General features: G+C 38.4%; 1 protein-coding gene across 6 annotated transcripts in view; it reads right to left on the reverse strand.

The window, feature by feature from the left end:
- Vwa5a (von Willebrand factor A domain containing 5A) overlaps positions 1 to 14672 on the reverse strand; it is a 36142-nt gene extending 21470 nt beyond the window's left edge. For 4 of the 6 annotated variants that reach the window (XM_046459663.1, XM_046459665.2, XM_046459667.2 and 1 more), the window contains exons 1-11: positions 14614 to 14672; positions 8184 to 8240; positions 7862 to 8064; positions 7340 to 7562; positions 7053 to 7228; positions 6652 to 6766; positions 3756 to 3854; positions 2816 to 2985; positions 2485 to 2573; positions 1482 to 1626; positions 988 to 1067 (exon numbers count right to left, since the gene is read on the reverse strand). In XM_046459663.1, coding sequence (XP_046315619.1) covers positions 988 to 1067; positions 1482 to 1626; positions 2485 to 2573; positions 2816 to 2985; positions 3756 to 3854; positions 6652 to 6766; positions 7053 to 7228; positions 7340 to 7562; positions 7862 to 8064; positions 8184 to 8226 — 1343 coding nt within the window. In that variant the 5' untranslated portion in view covers positions 8227 to 8240; positions 14614 to 14672. The remainder of the gene's footprint in view (positions 1 to 987; positions 1068 to 1481; positions 1627 to 2484; positions 2574 to 2815; positions 2986 to 3755; positions 3855 to 6651; positions 6767 to 7052; positions 7229 to 7339; positions 7563 to 7861; positions 8065 to 8183; positions 8241 to 14613) is intronic. The other 2 variants (XM_046459664.1, XM_046459666.1) reach the window with 2 other exon arrangements.
- Positions 14673 to 14876: the final 204 nt, after the last annotated feature.

A 14876-nucleotide genomic window follows, 5' to 3' on the forward strand; every position in this document is an offset into this window, starting at 1 on the left:
AGATCTGATACTCAAGTCCCTTGTGTAAAGTGGTATAATATTTTCATATGACCTACACATATCTTCCTGTATAATTTAAATCATTTTTAGATTACTTATAATACCTAATACAATATAAATATTACATAAAAATTTGAATCCACAGATATGGAACTTGTAGATGTGGAGGGTTAACTATAAAGATGTGGGTGAACAAAAGGTAAATACAAGGATGAAAGAATGTTCATAGCAGCATTATTTTTAACAACAAACCAAAGTCCATCAGCATTTGAATCAAGAGAAACTACATTATGGTTATTCCATGGAATAATATTCACTAATCAAAATTTACCATGGCTACATGCAACATATGTTTGCATCTCAACACACTGTAGAAAACAAGAAGAAAAACAATATATATATATATATATATATATATATATATATATATAGAGAGAGAGAGAGAGAGAGAGAGAGAGAGAGAGAGAGACAGAATAACCTACTATATAGCTCACTTATTTTAAACTGAAAACAAGGACAGACAATCCATTGAGCTATAAGTCAGGAGAACAAGTGGATTGGGAGTGAGAACAGGATATGAGTGAAGGGTAAAGAGGAAGAAGTTTGATAACATTCTAGCTCTAGACCTGTGTGGGGTCACTCTGTGCTCACTGTGATAGTTCATCAAGCTAAATCACAGTAATTCATGTAGTTTCCTGTTTAACTTTGTCAAAGACGTTTGTAATAAAGAAAAACACACTAATCAAACCTCTCTTCTATTGTGGCTTAGAAAAATAAAGGACAAAGAGTTTTCTGTGTTGTTGGTGTTATTTGGAAAACTACCATTTGTTTCTGTAAAGAAAAATACATTTTCAACTGGTAAGAATAAAATTTTAGAATGGGTCATTCTTCTGCAAGCATTGTCAACAGTGGTATCATGAGGCTGTAGGTTTTATGTGGCCCTACTGCAGTATGGTCACCCCAGCAGAAATCACTTTCAGTTCGTACCTGTGTTTATTGCTGTTAGACTGAACTTCTTTAATTACACTAAATGTGTCAGTAACTTCTCCATCTGTGAAGACAAAAAGCTGTACAAAGAAAGAAAATACACATCAATCCTCAATCTCATTGCAAGGTATCAGGATTTGCCCTTGAAAACCCCAATTGTTTCATTCCAGAGACTCCAAGGGCTCTTCAAACAGGCGTGCACTCTTCCATGTTCCACTGTCACTGGGATCCTGTCCTCGCAGGATTGCTGGAAACACTGGGGATTTGGGGCTCCTCCACACACTGACTTTGCCAGAGGCTTTGGGGCATTCCACAGAGGCAGTTCCACTGTCCATCCAATTGAGTGAATGGATAAGAAAAATACCACTTCTCTTTATTATAAAATAGAGTCTTCAAAATACACACCATATTTTAAAATTCCTGCAGTAAAGCTCAAGGACATTAATTCTTTCATTTTCTCTGTGTCCTTCTGTTAAGTCTGTTCCATTTCCTACCTGTAGGGGGTGACCAGGGATGGAGGGCTTCCTGTAAATGTTCTGAAGTGGTGCCAAGATTTCAGTGCCCCCTAGATCTGCTCTCATGAGCTTAACTCTGTTCACTGCCTCTTCCATTGTTTGCTGAGTGTACTTCACACTCTCCCTGAGAGAAACAAAAGCATCCAGTTGCATGGTGGCCGCTTCATATTGCCTGCTGCTGAGAAACCCCATCAAATAGCAATCCTTCCCAGCCTCTCAGGAGGCTGAGACAGGATTGTGAGTTCAAAGCCAGCCTCAGCAAAAAGTGAGGCACTGAACAAGTCGGTGAGACCCCGTCTCTAAATAAAATACAAAAAATAGGGCTGGGGATGTGACTCAGTGGTCTAGTGCCCCTGCTGAGTTCAATCCCTGGTAACCCCCCTACCAAAAAAAAAAGAGCAATCCCACCCCAAATCCCCCAAACTCAGGTCGACCCTTCAGTAATCCTACAGTGGTACACCTCATGCTTTGAATATAGACTTTGCTGCTCTGCCACTGAAGCTTATTTTAAAATGGACATGTTTTCTTTTCCTCTCCTCCCTCTCCCATTCCCTAACCTAGGGGTGGGGGATGGGCTATCTTTTTCCAGTCTTAGGCTGATAGTTATCACACCTGCTTTAGGAACCAAGTAACTCAGACTTCAGGAGGGGCTCCAGAGATCTAAGAAATGGCTATCTCCCAAATTAACAAGTGAATCACAACCTCCCACAGGCAACACCAAAACTGTTCTTACAAAACACCTAGAACTGTTCTTACAAAACCTTCAGTTCTCCCTGATGGGCAGAATCACACCTTGTGGAACAGGAGTCCCTTAGCTTCCCCTTTGCCAGAAAAGGAATAAGCTTTTTCCTTTTCTCAAAACAATGTCCTCATTATCAAATTGGCATCAGACACAAGAAATGAGCTTTCGGTAACAGTAATCCCTTTACAATAGAGTTCCTCCCTTTAAAGTATTTATTTTCTGGCCTTTTCAGAGACTTACGGAAAAAATTCCTTATAGGAGGATCCAAATTGATAGATGTTGAAATAACAGCCTATAGGCAAACTCTTCAGCAGCAGAATCAGTGTTTCCTGAAGGGGAGAGAGGATGAGGAGAGAGTGAGAGGATCTTCTCTAGACCTTGTGGAGCCAACTCTTGGGGCTGTAGCCTGTCACCTTGGTTCCATGCCACTTTACCTTCCAAGGCCTCCGAGTGGTCATACCAGCTGCTGCTCAGGTGGAGAACAGACCTACACCTCCAAATACACCCCACTTTAACGCCTCAGATTCACCCTCACTTGTCTACCTGACTCAGAAGAAGAAACTGGATTTACCTGGGCTGCCTCTATGCGTGACTGAGACTGGTTCTGGTTATTCATGGGACACTGCATACTTCCTGAGCAGTCCATAAGGAAGACAAATTCTCCACAGGTCACAGATGCCTCATCTTCAGGAATGTCTGGATAGAAACTCACCATGACAGAAGGATCTCCCATTAAACTATCTATAAAAAAATAAGATAAAGATCCTGGGGGCTAGGGGAAACAAGAGCCCAAGAATCTTAAAATTCCCAGGAAGTAATTGTAGTGTACACAATAGGGGACAGGAAAAACTGAAATATAAACAACACTGTGCTTGATCCTTATTCACAATCTTCTTACAAAGGGCTTGAGGTGAGTTATAAACATATAAAACATATAGAAATAGATCACATATCAAAGAGAAGAGAGAGGGTAGAGGTTAGTAGGCACAAACAATAATTATAATAGTGTATTAGTGTGAAGTACTCATTCATGCTCCCCACAAGAAAAGGAAGCTGTGGGATTAGAAAAATCTTTGGTAAACTAAAATAGCTTCATACAAATAATGGTGTGAGGAGACAAGGGGAGACCACCCTTTATGGATAAAATGTCAAAGCCATTGCTGAGATTTCATTTTGAGATGTGAATGAAAATTGATACTGGAGTTGAAACATCAGTTACCGAGATGGAAATGAAATGAGAATGGCTGGGTTATATTGACTCCATTTTTAAAGTTCAGAGAGTATAAGAGGCTATGGAATTATATACCATTATCCTATTTTTGTAAACTGATTCCAGAATGGTAGAATTAAAATCTTAGTAGCCCTGAGATTCAGTATGACCATGAGACCTATTTCAGTTTAATCTTTTATCCATGGGATAGTCTACTAATCAAACAGGCTACTTAATATAGTAGATGTCACCCAAAAAACTTTTGATAGAAGAGGAGTTGAAAAAATGATGTTTACATAACCTGGACATCTGGATATATAATGCAGCACTGTTTTGATAGGTGAAGGTAGATTCCTTTCTGAAATGAGAGACACCTGGGTCTTATGGGGTTGGCACTGCCCTGAGAAGTCAGAAAGGTTGAATGAGAATGTTGGGAGTTAGTACATATGAACTGTTCAGAACACCACCAAATACATGGTGAGCACTGCGTGTGTATATTGTCTACTATAATTCTTTCAGCCTCCTACAAATTATCTTTAGCTTCACCAATGCTGCTTACTTGATTTCAAACAAGGTATTTCAAACCTTAGTTCTACCACTTGTTATCTCCAATTTCCTCATCTGAAAATCATGGTAATAAGACCTATTTTATGATTGTTTTATTGGTTAAGTGATACAGTACTTTTAAGGAACTTTCTTGATGGCCACATTAACCTCTTAGTAATATTTATATAAAATTAGTTTTAAATATTACAGTCATTTGTTAAATATAAATTTTAATTTTAAAATTGCATTCTTAATATAGTTAACAAACCATTCTAAATTAAAAAAAAAAAACAAACAAACAATAATGTAGTGTGTTTTCCTCTCATACTGATATGCTTCATGTGGCATAAGTTCTAAAAGTTTTTACTGAGCCAGGCTGCCATTCAAGGTTTTCCTTTTCATCATTGTGTATATATAACATCCAATCAACTAAACCAATATATAATCAAGAAGAAGCACCTGCTGCAAGGAATTCATAAGACTGATAAAAACTGCCCCTCATATTATTCTATGACCTGCAGAGTTAGTCATGAGGAGCAGTTGAGAAAATCTGCATGGGAACAACAACCTTGAGGGGAAAGAGACAGAAATCTCAATCCTTATCTTTAAGATAAGGTTTAAATAATACTCAGTAAAGGCCAGGTTCCTGCTAGGATATTTCAAGAAGGAGCTCACCAATAGGAAAAGAAACACCAGGTAACTAACTGATAGAATGTGCAGCTTCGTGGGAGGGAAACTAGTTATAGCAAATATTTTTGAGGTTAGGAGGCCCTGAGTGACTTCAGCATGAAAAGCTAGAAGAAAAGTTGGACAAGTGAGGTCCCACCAAGAGTGCCAATTTGTAAGCTCAAACATGAAGCAACCATGGCCACACATCAGCACTGAAAGCCTGGGAAAGCTTATGGAAGCAATTCCAGGGAACAGTCCTCATAGAAGTTGTAGTTACAGAGACAAAGGCCTAGCCCCAACCATGTCATTGTGAATGTGACTGTCCCCAAGAATGCCTCCATTCCATCCATGTGGAAAAGGTTGCTGAGTGGCAGTATCTCTTCTGTCATGAAAATGGAAGCAGCATAGAAGGCCAAAGAAAGAGACTGACTCAGGTTATTTCACTTTTAGTTATGAAAAAAAAAAGGACATATATATTTAGGAAGACTTAGAAAAAAAGGAGCAAAAAAAAAAAAAAAACCTCAGTAAGAAACTCTGCTTACTAATTTACAAACCTGAGTCTTAAAAATTAAGAAACCAAGGCATGTTAAAAGTAATTTGAAGAGGAACAGTGTTGATTATTGTAAAAGGTAAATAAATTAAAGCCATAGATCTATCCACTTAAAATGGCTAAAATGTTAAAATTTTATTTATATTTATCAAAATTAAAAAATAAATAATTGCAGTGATATTATATGTAGCTGTGATCAATTAACCAATAAAGTATTTGTTTAATTTAAAAAGAAATTTAAAAATTCAATTTTGTGTTAATCTAATCACAAACACCACTTGTATATTTCTTGATTTTTAAAATGTTTTTTCCTAATATGTATGGTATAATACACTGGCAATCTATTGGTAGGGCTTACTTTCATTATACTTCCAATTCCTTAGAAGTTTTTTTTCAAAATTATTTCAATGTGTCAACATACATTATTTTAGTAGCTGCATAATAACTTATCAAGTTGTTGAAAGTTTGGTATATTTAGTCCAAGTGATTCATTGTGATTTTTTTACTGATATTTGATATTATTAACATTATTAATAATATTAACACATACTTAGTGCATATTTTTACTTATATTTATATTTGCTTCCTTAGGTAATATTCCCCAAACAGGAATTACCACAAAGATCATATATTTTCACCTGTGATGTGGTTTGGATGTGATATGTTCCCCCAAAGCAAGGACGTTTAAAGGAGAAAGGACTAGGTCATGGGAGCCTTAACCCAAATAGTGAATTGGGTGTGCATTGGGGGTTGTGCTTTTGGAGTATAAATTTTATATTTGTCAAGTGGAGTCACTCTCTGCTTTCTGATCATCATGTGAGCTGCTTTTCTCTGCCACACTCTTCTGTCATGATGTTCAGCCTTACCTTGAACCCAGAGAAGTTTGTGGACTGAGACCTCTGAAACCACCAGCCCCCAAATGAACTTTTCCTTTTCTAAAATTGTTCTTGTCAGGTCTTTTAATCACAACAGCAAACAAGCTGACTATACTAAACCTATATGCCAAATTTATCTCAAAGAGATTAAAAACCAATTATTTTTCAACAATCTATATCACTCCTTTTGAAAAAATAGGCATGACTGGATTTGGAAATCTTTTAGGTTTGAATGGGGAAAATGTCACATATTTGTATTTGCATCTCTTAAAATTGATGATTGTCACAGGTATATAACTGGCTGTTTTCTGTTGTGAATTTATCTGTTTATGCCCTTTCCCCAATTCTTTACTAATCTACTTAAACTTGCCTACAAGACAATACCACAGGATACTTCCAAACCTGACCACTGTGCATGCTGTAGACTCTTTCAGCATTTCAAATTGACGTGTTCACCTGCTACTGGGAAGAGGAAATGGAAGTGAGAATATTTGACAGTGATTCCAAGATAGACAAACACCTCCTAGGAGGTGAGGACAAATGAAGAAAGAATATACCTGGCTTCTTCTCAAGCATCCCTCTCTCCACAGATACTCGGGGGCTGTGTACCTCCCTGTAGTAAATCAGGAGTTCCACGTCCCTGTCAAACTTGTGTCCTTCAGCCAAGGAAACCTGAGTTAGGGACCAGCAAGGGAGTCAGGTTAGAATATCACTCTTTGCTGCCTGGAGCTGAGGTCAGAGTTGAGGACCACACAGGCTTTCTCCACCAGTGAGCATGAGCAGGGGCAAAGGGGAGAATCAGGAGAAGACTCAGTACATTAAACCTGGGAGAGGAGGGAATACAATGCATCCCCCTCTGGGTTAATAGGGAAAAGTAAGGACCACCTGGGAAGGGCTAGACAAAGTCAGGACCCAAGGAACAGCATCCTGGCAACAACAGTCCTCTCTTACTGATTACCTGAGCAGAAGTCTTATCATCTGCAAGGAACTCAACAGCACTCAAGGGGCAGTTGGAGTGGACTCTCTGGATGCCATGCTGGGAGCTGATGGTGGCAACCATGCTGAGTGTGTATGGCAGTTCCTCCAAGGGGACTAGAGGAGCTTTTATATCAAGGCAACTGTCCTCAAGCCGTCCTATAAAAAGTGAACTTCATTCTGTTTCCCTTAATTTTTAGCACCCCCATAAATATAAAGGGAATTCTCCTATTATGCCACCACTATTACTCAAAGGGGAGAGGTACTTACCTGAAAGATGGTATCTAGGATTTAGGATGGCTGGGAGCACATAGCGCAGGGCCCCATCAGCGTCCAAGGGCAGCTCCTGCACATACCTCAGGGTAAGCTCCACCTTTGACCCAGGCTGGAGGTTCCCCACATTGCAACAGAAGACATCTCTGGAGTCTGAGTCCTCCTCCAATAAGTAGGCCTCCTGACCCTGGGATAAGGCATCCTCATATTTGTGTTGGGCCTAAGGAAAATAGGAGGGATGGGAAAGAAAGGTAACAACAAATGAAAAGACAGGACTGAAGAAAATGAAGACTGTTAGAGAAATTAATGGGTCTTGTCAATTTCATAGCTGTAGATTGAATGCCTCTAATTGATTTATCCCTAAATGATCTCAGGAAATCAGAATTTAGAAGTGCATAGATAGAAAAGCATCCAACTCCAGCATTTTTTGTGAAGGTGCATTTGAATGAGATCTTAAAGAGTGCACATTAATCATTAAGGTAAAAGGAAGGGAGAAGACAAAGGACTCATCTCTTGTACCTCCATCTTGTCCTGTAATTCTGCCACAATTTTCTTCCCATCTACCAAGGCCTCGAAGCTATAGACAGCAGAGTCTTCATCCATGGGGAACACAAAGGAGGCCTCCAAAGGGACTTTCTCCTCATTTTCATAGTTTAAGGTTGCAGACACACAAGCCACAAACTCATGGATGGACAAGGTCACAGAGATGCTTTTCAGTGCCACTGGGGATAGATCAGGATTCAAGGGTTCAACACACTACAATAAAAGGCCTCCTGCAAGCCAAGAATTGAGCTAGGTATCAAAGACACACTGGTACACAAGAGTTAGAAATCAGGCTTACCTGGCTTCTTTTGGAGAGTGATTAGGCCACAGGAGCCCTCCATGCTGACACCGTGTCCTGAGGAAAAGATACATCATGAGCAGAATGACATGTTGGGAGATATGCATCCAAACATTAATACATTATGAGCCTCCTTCTTGCATAAGAATACATTCAGGAGGTCACATTTTGTGCTAGGAAGAAACATGGAGGAGATAAGGGGACAAAAAATCCTATAGCTAGGCTCCTTTTAAATGCCATCCCCAGGTGGGGAGACTGTAAGATGCAATAAGTGCCATTTAAGAAGAAATTCCTAAAAAAGCTAGAGGGTGCTTCAAATACCAATACTAAGTATTCAAAAGTGGGTTTAATACTCCTTTCTTAAACATACTGAATAGGTGTTGTAACCTTAATCCTCCTTGGTATTCTCTTTCTAAAATGAGAACAATTGTACCTTCAAATCACATATGAATTTTCTACACTAGGATTGGCTCATAGATGGCTTTTTATTTTATTCACATTGCCATATACTATTTTCATTGGTACTTTATAATTATACATATTGTGGGATTCATTATGTATATTTGTATATAAATATAATTTGATAACTCTCATTTCCTATTATTACCTTTCCTTCTTTCCCTTCCTCCCTCCTCCTGATCCATTTTCTCTACTAATTTGTTTTAATAATATTATTTTGTGTATTATATATATGCACACATATATTTGATTCATGGTAGTATGTTGATATGCGGCCATAATATAATTTGATAGATTTCATACCTCAGGACTTCCCCATGCGTCCCCTCCTCCCTCCCTCTTGACCCCCTTCCTCAGCTTTATTAGTCTTTCTAGTATTGTTGTATGGCTTGTTATTTTTTAGTTCATTTTTCCTTCTCTCTAGCTTCCACATTTTTAAATTTACTTTATTTGTTCTTTGAGTTATACATGAAGCAGAGTTTATTGTAATGTATTTATACAAACATGGATTACATCTTATTCTAGTTAGGTTCCCAGTCTTGTATATGTGCACGGTGTGGAGATTTGCTGCAGTATGTTCATGTACGTACATAGGAAAGTCATGTTAGATTCATTCTTATGTCTTTCCTATTCCTATTTCCTCTCCCTTCCCTTCATTCTCCTTTGTCCAATGTACTGGAATTTTCTTCTACCCCTCTCCTCCACCTTGTTGTGTGATAGCATGCACATATCAGAGAGAACATTCAACCTTTAGTATTTGGGGATTGGCTTATTTCACTTAACATAATAGTTTCCTAATCCATCCATTTACCAGAAAATGTCATAAAGCCATTCTTTTGTATGGCTGAGGAATACTCCATTGTGTATATATACCACATTTTCTTTATCTATTCATCTGTTGAAGGTCACCTATGTTGGTTCCATAGCTTAGCTATTGTGAATTTTGCTGCAATAAATATTGATGTGGCTGGGTCACTGTAGCATGCTGATTTTAAGTCCTTTGAAAAAGTATACCTAGTAGTGGTGTAACCAGATCAAATAGTGTTTCCCTTCCTAGTTTTTTGATGAATCTCCATACTGCTTTCCAGAGTGGTTGCAATTTGTAGTCCCACCAGCAATGTATGAGTATACCATTTTTCCCCACATCCTCACCAACATTTGTTGTTGCTTGTATTCTTTATAGTTGCCATTCTGACTCGAATGAGATGAAATCAGTGCAGTTTTAATGTGCATTCCTCTAATTGCTAGAGATGTTGAACATTTGCTGGGGTCTGGAGGTGGGGTGGGTACCATGGATTAAACTCAGGGGGCACTCGACCACTGAGCCACATCCCCAGCCCTATTTTGTATTTTATTTAGAGACAGGATCTCACTGAGTTACTTACTGCCTTGCTTTTGCTGAGGCTGGCTTTGAACTCATGATTCTCCTGCCTCAGCTTCCCAAGCCGCTGGGATTATAGGCATGTGCCATTGCACCTGGCATTTTTCATATATTTGTTGGCCATTTATATTTCTTCTTCTTTTTAGTTCTTTTGCCAATTTATTAATTGGATTATTTGAGTGGTTTTTTTGAAGGGTGTTAATTTTAAGTTCATACATATACTGGAGATTAATGCTCTGAGGTACAGGTGTCAAAGATTTTCTCTTATTCTGTAGGCTCTCTCTTTATACTCTTAATTATTTCCTTTACTATGAAGAAGCCTATTAATTTGGTACCAACCCATTTATTGATTCTTGATTTTATTTATTACACTTTAGGAGTCTTATTGAGGAAGCTGGTTCATAAGCCAACATGATGGAGTGTTGGCCCTACATTTTATTCTAGTATATGCAGTGTTTCTAGTCTAATTCCTGGGTATTTGATCCACATTTAGTTAAGTTTTATGCAAGGTGAGTAGCTTCCACATTGAAAGAGAACATTCAACTCTTGACTTTCTGAGTCAGGCTTATTTCACTTAACATGATGCTCTCCCATTCCATCAATTTACCAGCAATGATATAATGATATAATTTTGTTCTTCTCCTTTATAGCTGAATGAAACTCCATTGTGTATGTATACTCCATCTTCTTTAACTTTCATTTGTTGATGGCAGTTTCCATAATTTTGCTTTGTGAGTTGCACTGTTAAAATATTGGTATTCATATATCACTATAAAAAGCTGATTTTAGTCTTTTTGGCTAAAGACCAAGGATCGAGATAGCAGGGTCATATGGTGGTTCTATTCCAAGTGTTTTGAGGAATGTCTAAACTGCTTTCCAAAATGAATGTACCAATTTGCAGTCCCAATGAACATGTATACCTTTTTATCCACATCTAACCAGTAAAGATTATTATTTGTATTCTAATTATAGTGAGATGAAATATCAGGGTAGTTTTAATTTGCATTCCTTGACAGCTAAGGATGTTGAACACTTTTTTTCATATATTTGTTGAGAATATATTTTTCTTCTTTTGAGAAATATCTGTTTAGATCTGTTTTCCATTTATTGATTAGGCTATTTGGTTTGGTTTTGTTGTTAAGCTTTTTTGAATGCTTCACATATTCTGGAATTAGTTCTCTGTTAGAAGAGCATGTGGTAAAGATTTTGTCCCGCTCTGAAGGCTCTCTTTCATACTATTATATGATACTGTACTTGAAAGACTTCCAAAATTCCACCAGATAACTTTTAGCTGATAAATTCAGCAAAGTAGCAGGACAGAGAGTAACATACAAAAACCAATAATTTTCCTATAATCTAGTAATTAATATGCTGAGAAAGAAATCAGGAATAATTCCATTTATGACAGACTCAAAAAAAAGATAAACTACTTAATAAACTAGGTAAATCTAATCAAATAGGTAAAAATATCTCCACAGTTAAAATTATAGAATACTGAAGAAAGGAATTTATTCCTGTAAAAACAGAATTGATATTATTAAAATGGCCATATTAACAAAAGTGACCTACAGTTGGACTAAAATCCCCATCAAAATAAAAATTTCACAAACCTAGGAAAAAAAAACAGTCCAAAAATCATGTGGAAGAATAAAAACAGAATAGCCAAAGCAATGCATAGGAGCAAGACTGCAGGCATCACAATATCCAATCTCAAATTATACTACAGACATATAGTAACAAAAAAACATCATAGTATTGGCATAAAAAACAGACATGAAGGCCAACAGAATAGAAATCCACATAGATCATACAGTCATCTGATTCTTGACAAAGTTGTCAAAAACACACAATGAAGAAAAGACAAACTTTTAAGTAAAAAGTACTGGGAAAACGGCGTATCTATATGTAGAAGAATGAAACTATGAACCTATTTCTGACCCTGTATAAAAGTCAATTCAAAGTAGATCAAAGACCCAGGAATGAAAACAGAAACACTACAACTGCTAAAAGAGACCATAGGGTCTACACTCTGATATATTGGTGCAAGCTCTGATGCCTTTATTAAGACTGCTAAAGCTCAAAAAATAAAACCAAGAATAAGTCGGTGGCATAGATGACTTTTAAGCAATGGAGACAGATACCAGCATTGTTCTTGTTGTCATCATTTCTATTGTTCAATGTCTCTGCTATATTAAATTTTAGTTTTATTGTTATACATAGTAGTTGGGTTCATCCTGGCAAACTCATACACTTTGGATCATGCTATTCAGAGTCCTGCACCTTTTTATACCATGTGCCTTCTGATTTTCCTCATGAGGCTCAGAATTGAACCAAACTACTGTTTGTTATCTATGTTCAAATTATTATGCATACATATATTAATAATTTCATATATATGCATATATACACATTTTTCTCTATTTTTTTAAATTAGGCTGTCTCATACATATTTTTCAAACTAATAATATATAATCAAATATTAAATGTGATATTATAATAAACAGAGATTTTATGTATGCAGGTTATGATTTATTTTTTAAAGTAATTTTATTTATTATGTGATCCTAAGGATTGAACCCAGTGCCCCATATGTGCTAGACAATTGCTCTACCACTAAGCCATATTCCCAGCCCAACATGATGATTCTTTCATCCAGGGAATCCAGAGGTGGGTTTGATCCTAGTTCTGGACACTTGGGCCACTGGAAATCTCTTGGTTCATTATGCATTGGATCATGAACTTTCTCTGTTCTGAAACAGGGTGCCCTGGGCTAAAATTTCTAAGACCAGGAAGGGTTTTCCCCAAAAATAGGTTTTAAGGAGTTAAAATGGCACTACCTGGAGCACAGACCATGCTGAAAAACAAAGATACACAAGTGCTCATCCAGAACCTCAGAAGCAGATGAGTGCACAGAACCCCAACCTTCCCTGGGGGACCTGAAATCCAGAAAACAAATGTTCTCGAGAAGGACAGATTCCCTTCTGGAACAATCCTACACTAATAATTCTGAAACATTTGGAAATACTATTTATAGGCCCATGATGTCCATCCAAATCACCATTTAAAACACACCTTGAGGATACCTCTCAGCAGAAGAGCTCTTATCTAACTTGTGCAAGACCCTGGGTAAGATCCAAAGCACAATAAATCAATGAGAGAGAGAGAGAGAGAGAGAGAGAGAGAGAGAGAGAGAGAGAGAGAGAGAGAGAGAGAGAATATGAATCTCCAAAACCAATGCAATAACCATGCTGATCATCCATGTTATATCTCTTGTGTTTCCTATGCACCTACCTCCCACACCCCCACATACAAATGCATAGCAATAAGCCAGGCTCATCATTCCATATCTGTTATTTTACACAATTGGATAAAAACTATACATTGCAAAACAGCTCACATTTTGACAGCAACACAGAGGACAGTTTAGGTGAGAACCCAGGAGAACAAACCGAGGAAAAGGGCTTCTAGGATGACCCCCAGAGTGGGACACACAGAAGAGGCTGGGTTGGGACAGGAAAGAACATCTAACAACACCTTCAGAAAGCTTAAGGCAGTAGATTCACACAGGAGCAATAAGCTCAAACACTGTGCGAGAAAACCCAAGCTCTCAGATGCCCAGTTTTCACCCCAGTGAATGGGAGAAGTTAGGTGGACTCGGGTTCCCTACAAAGAAACAGCCTTCACTGAGGCAAAGGTGCTATGCTCATACTCTCCCCACCCTTCCCAATACAATCAAATTTAGTTTGGTTCAGAATTTTGTTCTAACTCTCAGGATGGCACTTCAGAAAAGTGCCTAGCAATTCCTAGGGCAAAGATTTGATCACAGCAAATGACCAAGGTCAAAGTCTTGGATCTGAAGCAGCTGGGAGGAGAGGGAGCTTCTCTCTCAGCCTGGGACCTCTGTCTGGACAGGACATCAGAGATGCAAGAGTCTGACAGAAGCAGTCACAGGCAGGCAGGGAGGGGAGGAACAGGAGAGTCCAGTGAACCACACCCTAACAGCCTGTTATGAGAAGTGGAAACCCTGGGCCAGCCAGGAATTGATTTGGGCTGCAGAGTGGGGCTTTCCCAGAAACAGAGAGTGGTTCAATCTTTAAATTTTTAGTCCTAGATTCTCATTGCCCAGGTATTTACAAAAAGGAACAACAGCAATCTCAGTTTCGACATAAATGGGCTTAGCAACTGCAATGATTGAGTTGGGTGGAGAATTTAAAGCCATATTTTGACAGCACAAACTTACACAAAACTGAGAAAACATCTCCTTTTTCCCAGAGAAAAAACAGGAGGAAGGAGAAGTAGAGGTATGGAGAGAGAGAAAAGTAAATGATAGTAGAAAGGGAAATGTGGAGATTATCAGATAATGGCTAAATTCCCCCTCCAGGGCCTTTCCCCAAGATTCCTGTAAACAGCCAAACTTGCATAAATCCTTCCGGGCACACATGGGTACTAAATTCCACACCCTGGGAGCTTGTGGCTAGAACAGGCACCAACAGATGTAAAGACAGGGGAAAGGGAGGCGGAATGGGAGGCTCTCAGGCTTCAGGTGCAGGGGTGGGATTCTGTCCCAGTGCAGGCAGCAGGGTTGCCTACCTCCTCCTGAAGTCCCCAGAGCTCTGAGCTGCTGCAAAGTGAAAGCAACTGCAGTTAAATTCCCCTAGAAGTCCCGCCCCCCTTCTAGGGACCAGTTATAAAGTAGCAACTATATCACTAAGGGACCTACTGATAATTCTTAAACAAATATTTGCACTTCTGCTTTTCTCGAGATCATGTAAAAGTCTCTAACGTGAGAACATTTGCTTTTTTCATCTGCCTGGTGTCTACAAAGGAACTGTTAGAGGGATACACAGGGAAGG

Source organism: Marmota monax, unplaced genomic scaffold (assembly GCF_021218885.2).
Source record: "Marmota monax isolate L192 unplaced genomic scaffold, Marmota_monax_Labrador192_F-V1.1 WCK01_AAM20220418_F8-fsc00409, whole genome shotgun sequence".
In the NCBI taxonomy this organism is placed as follows: domain Eukaryota; kingdom Metazoa; phylum Chordata; class Mammalia; order Rodentia; family Sciuridae; genus Marmota; species Marmota monax.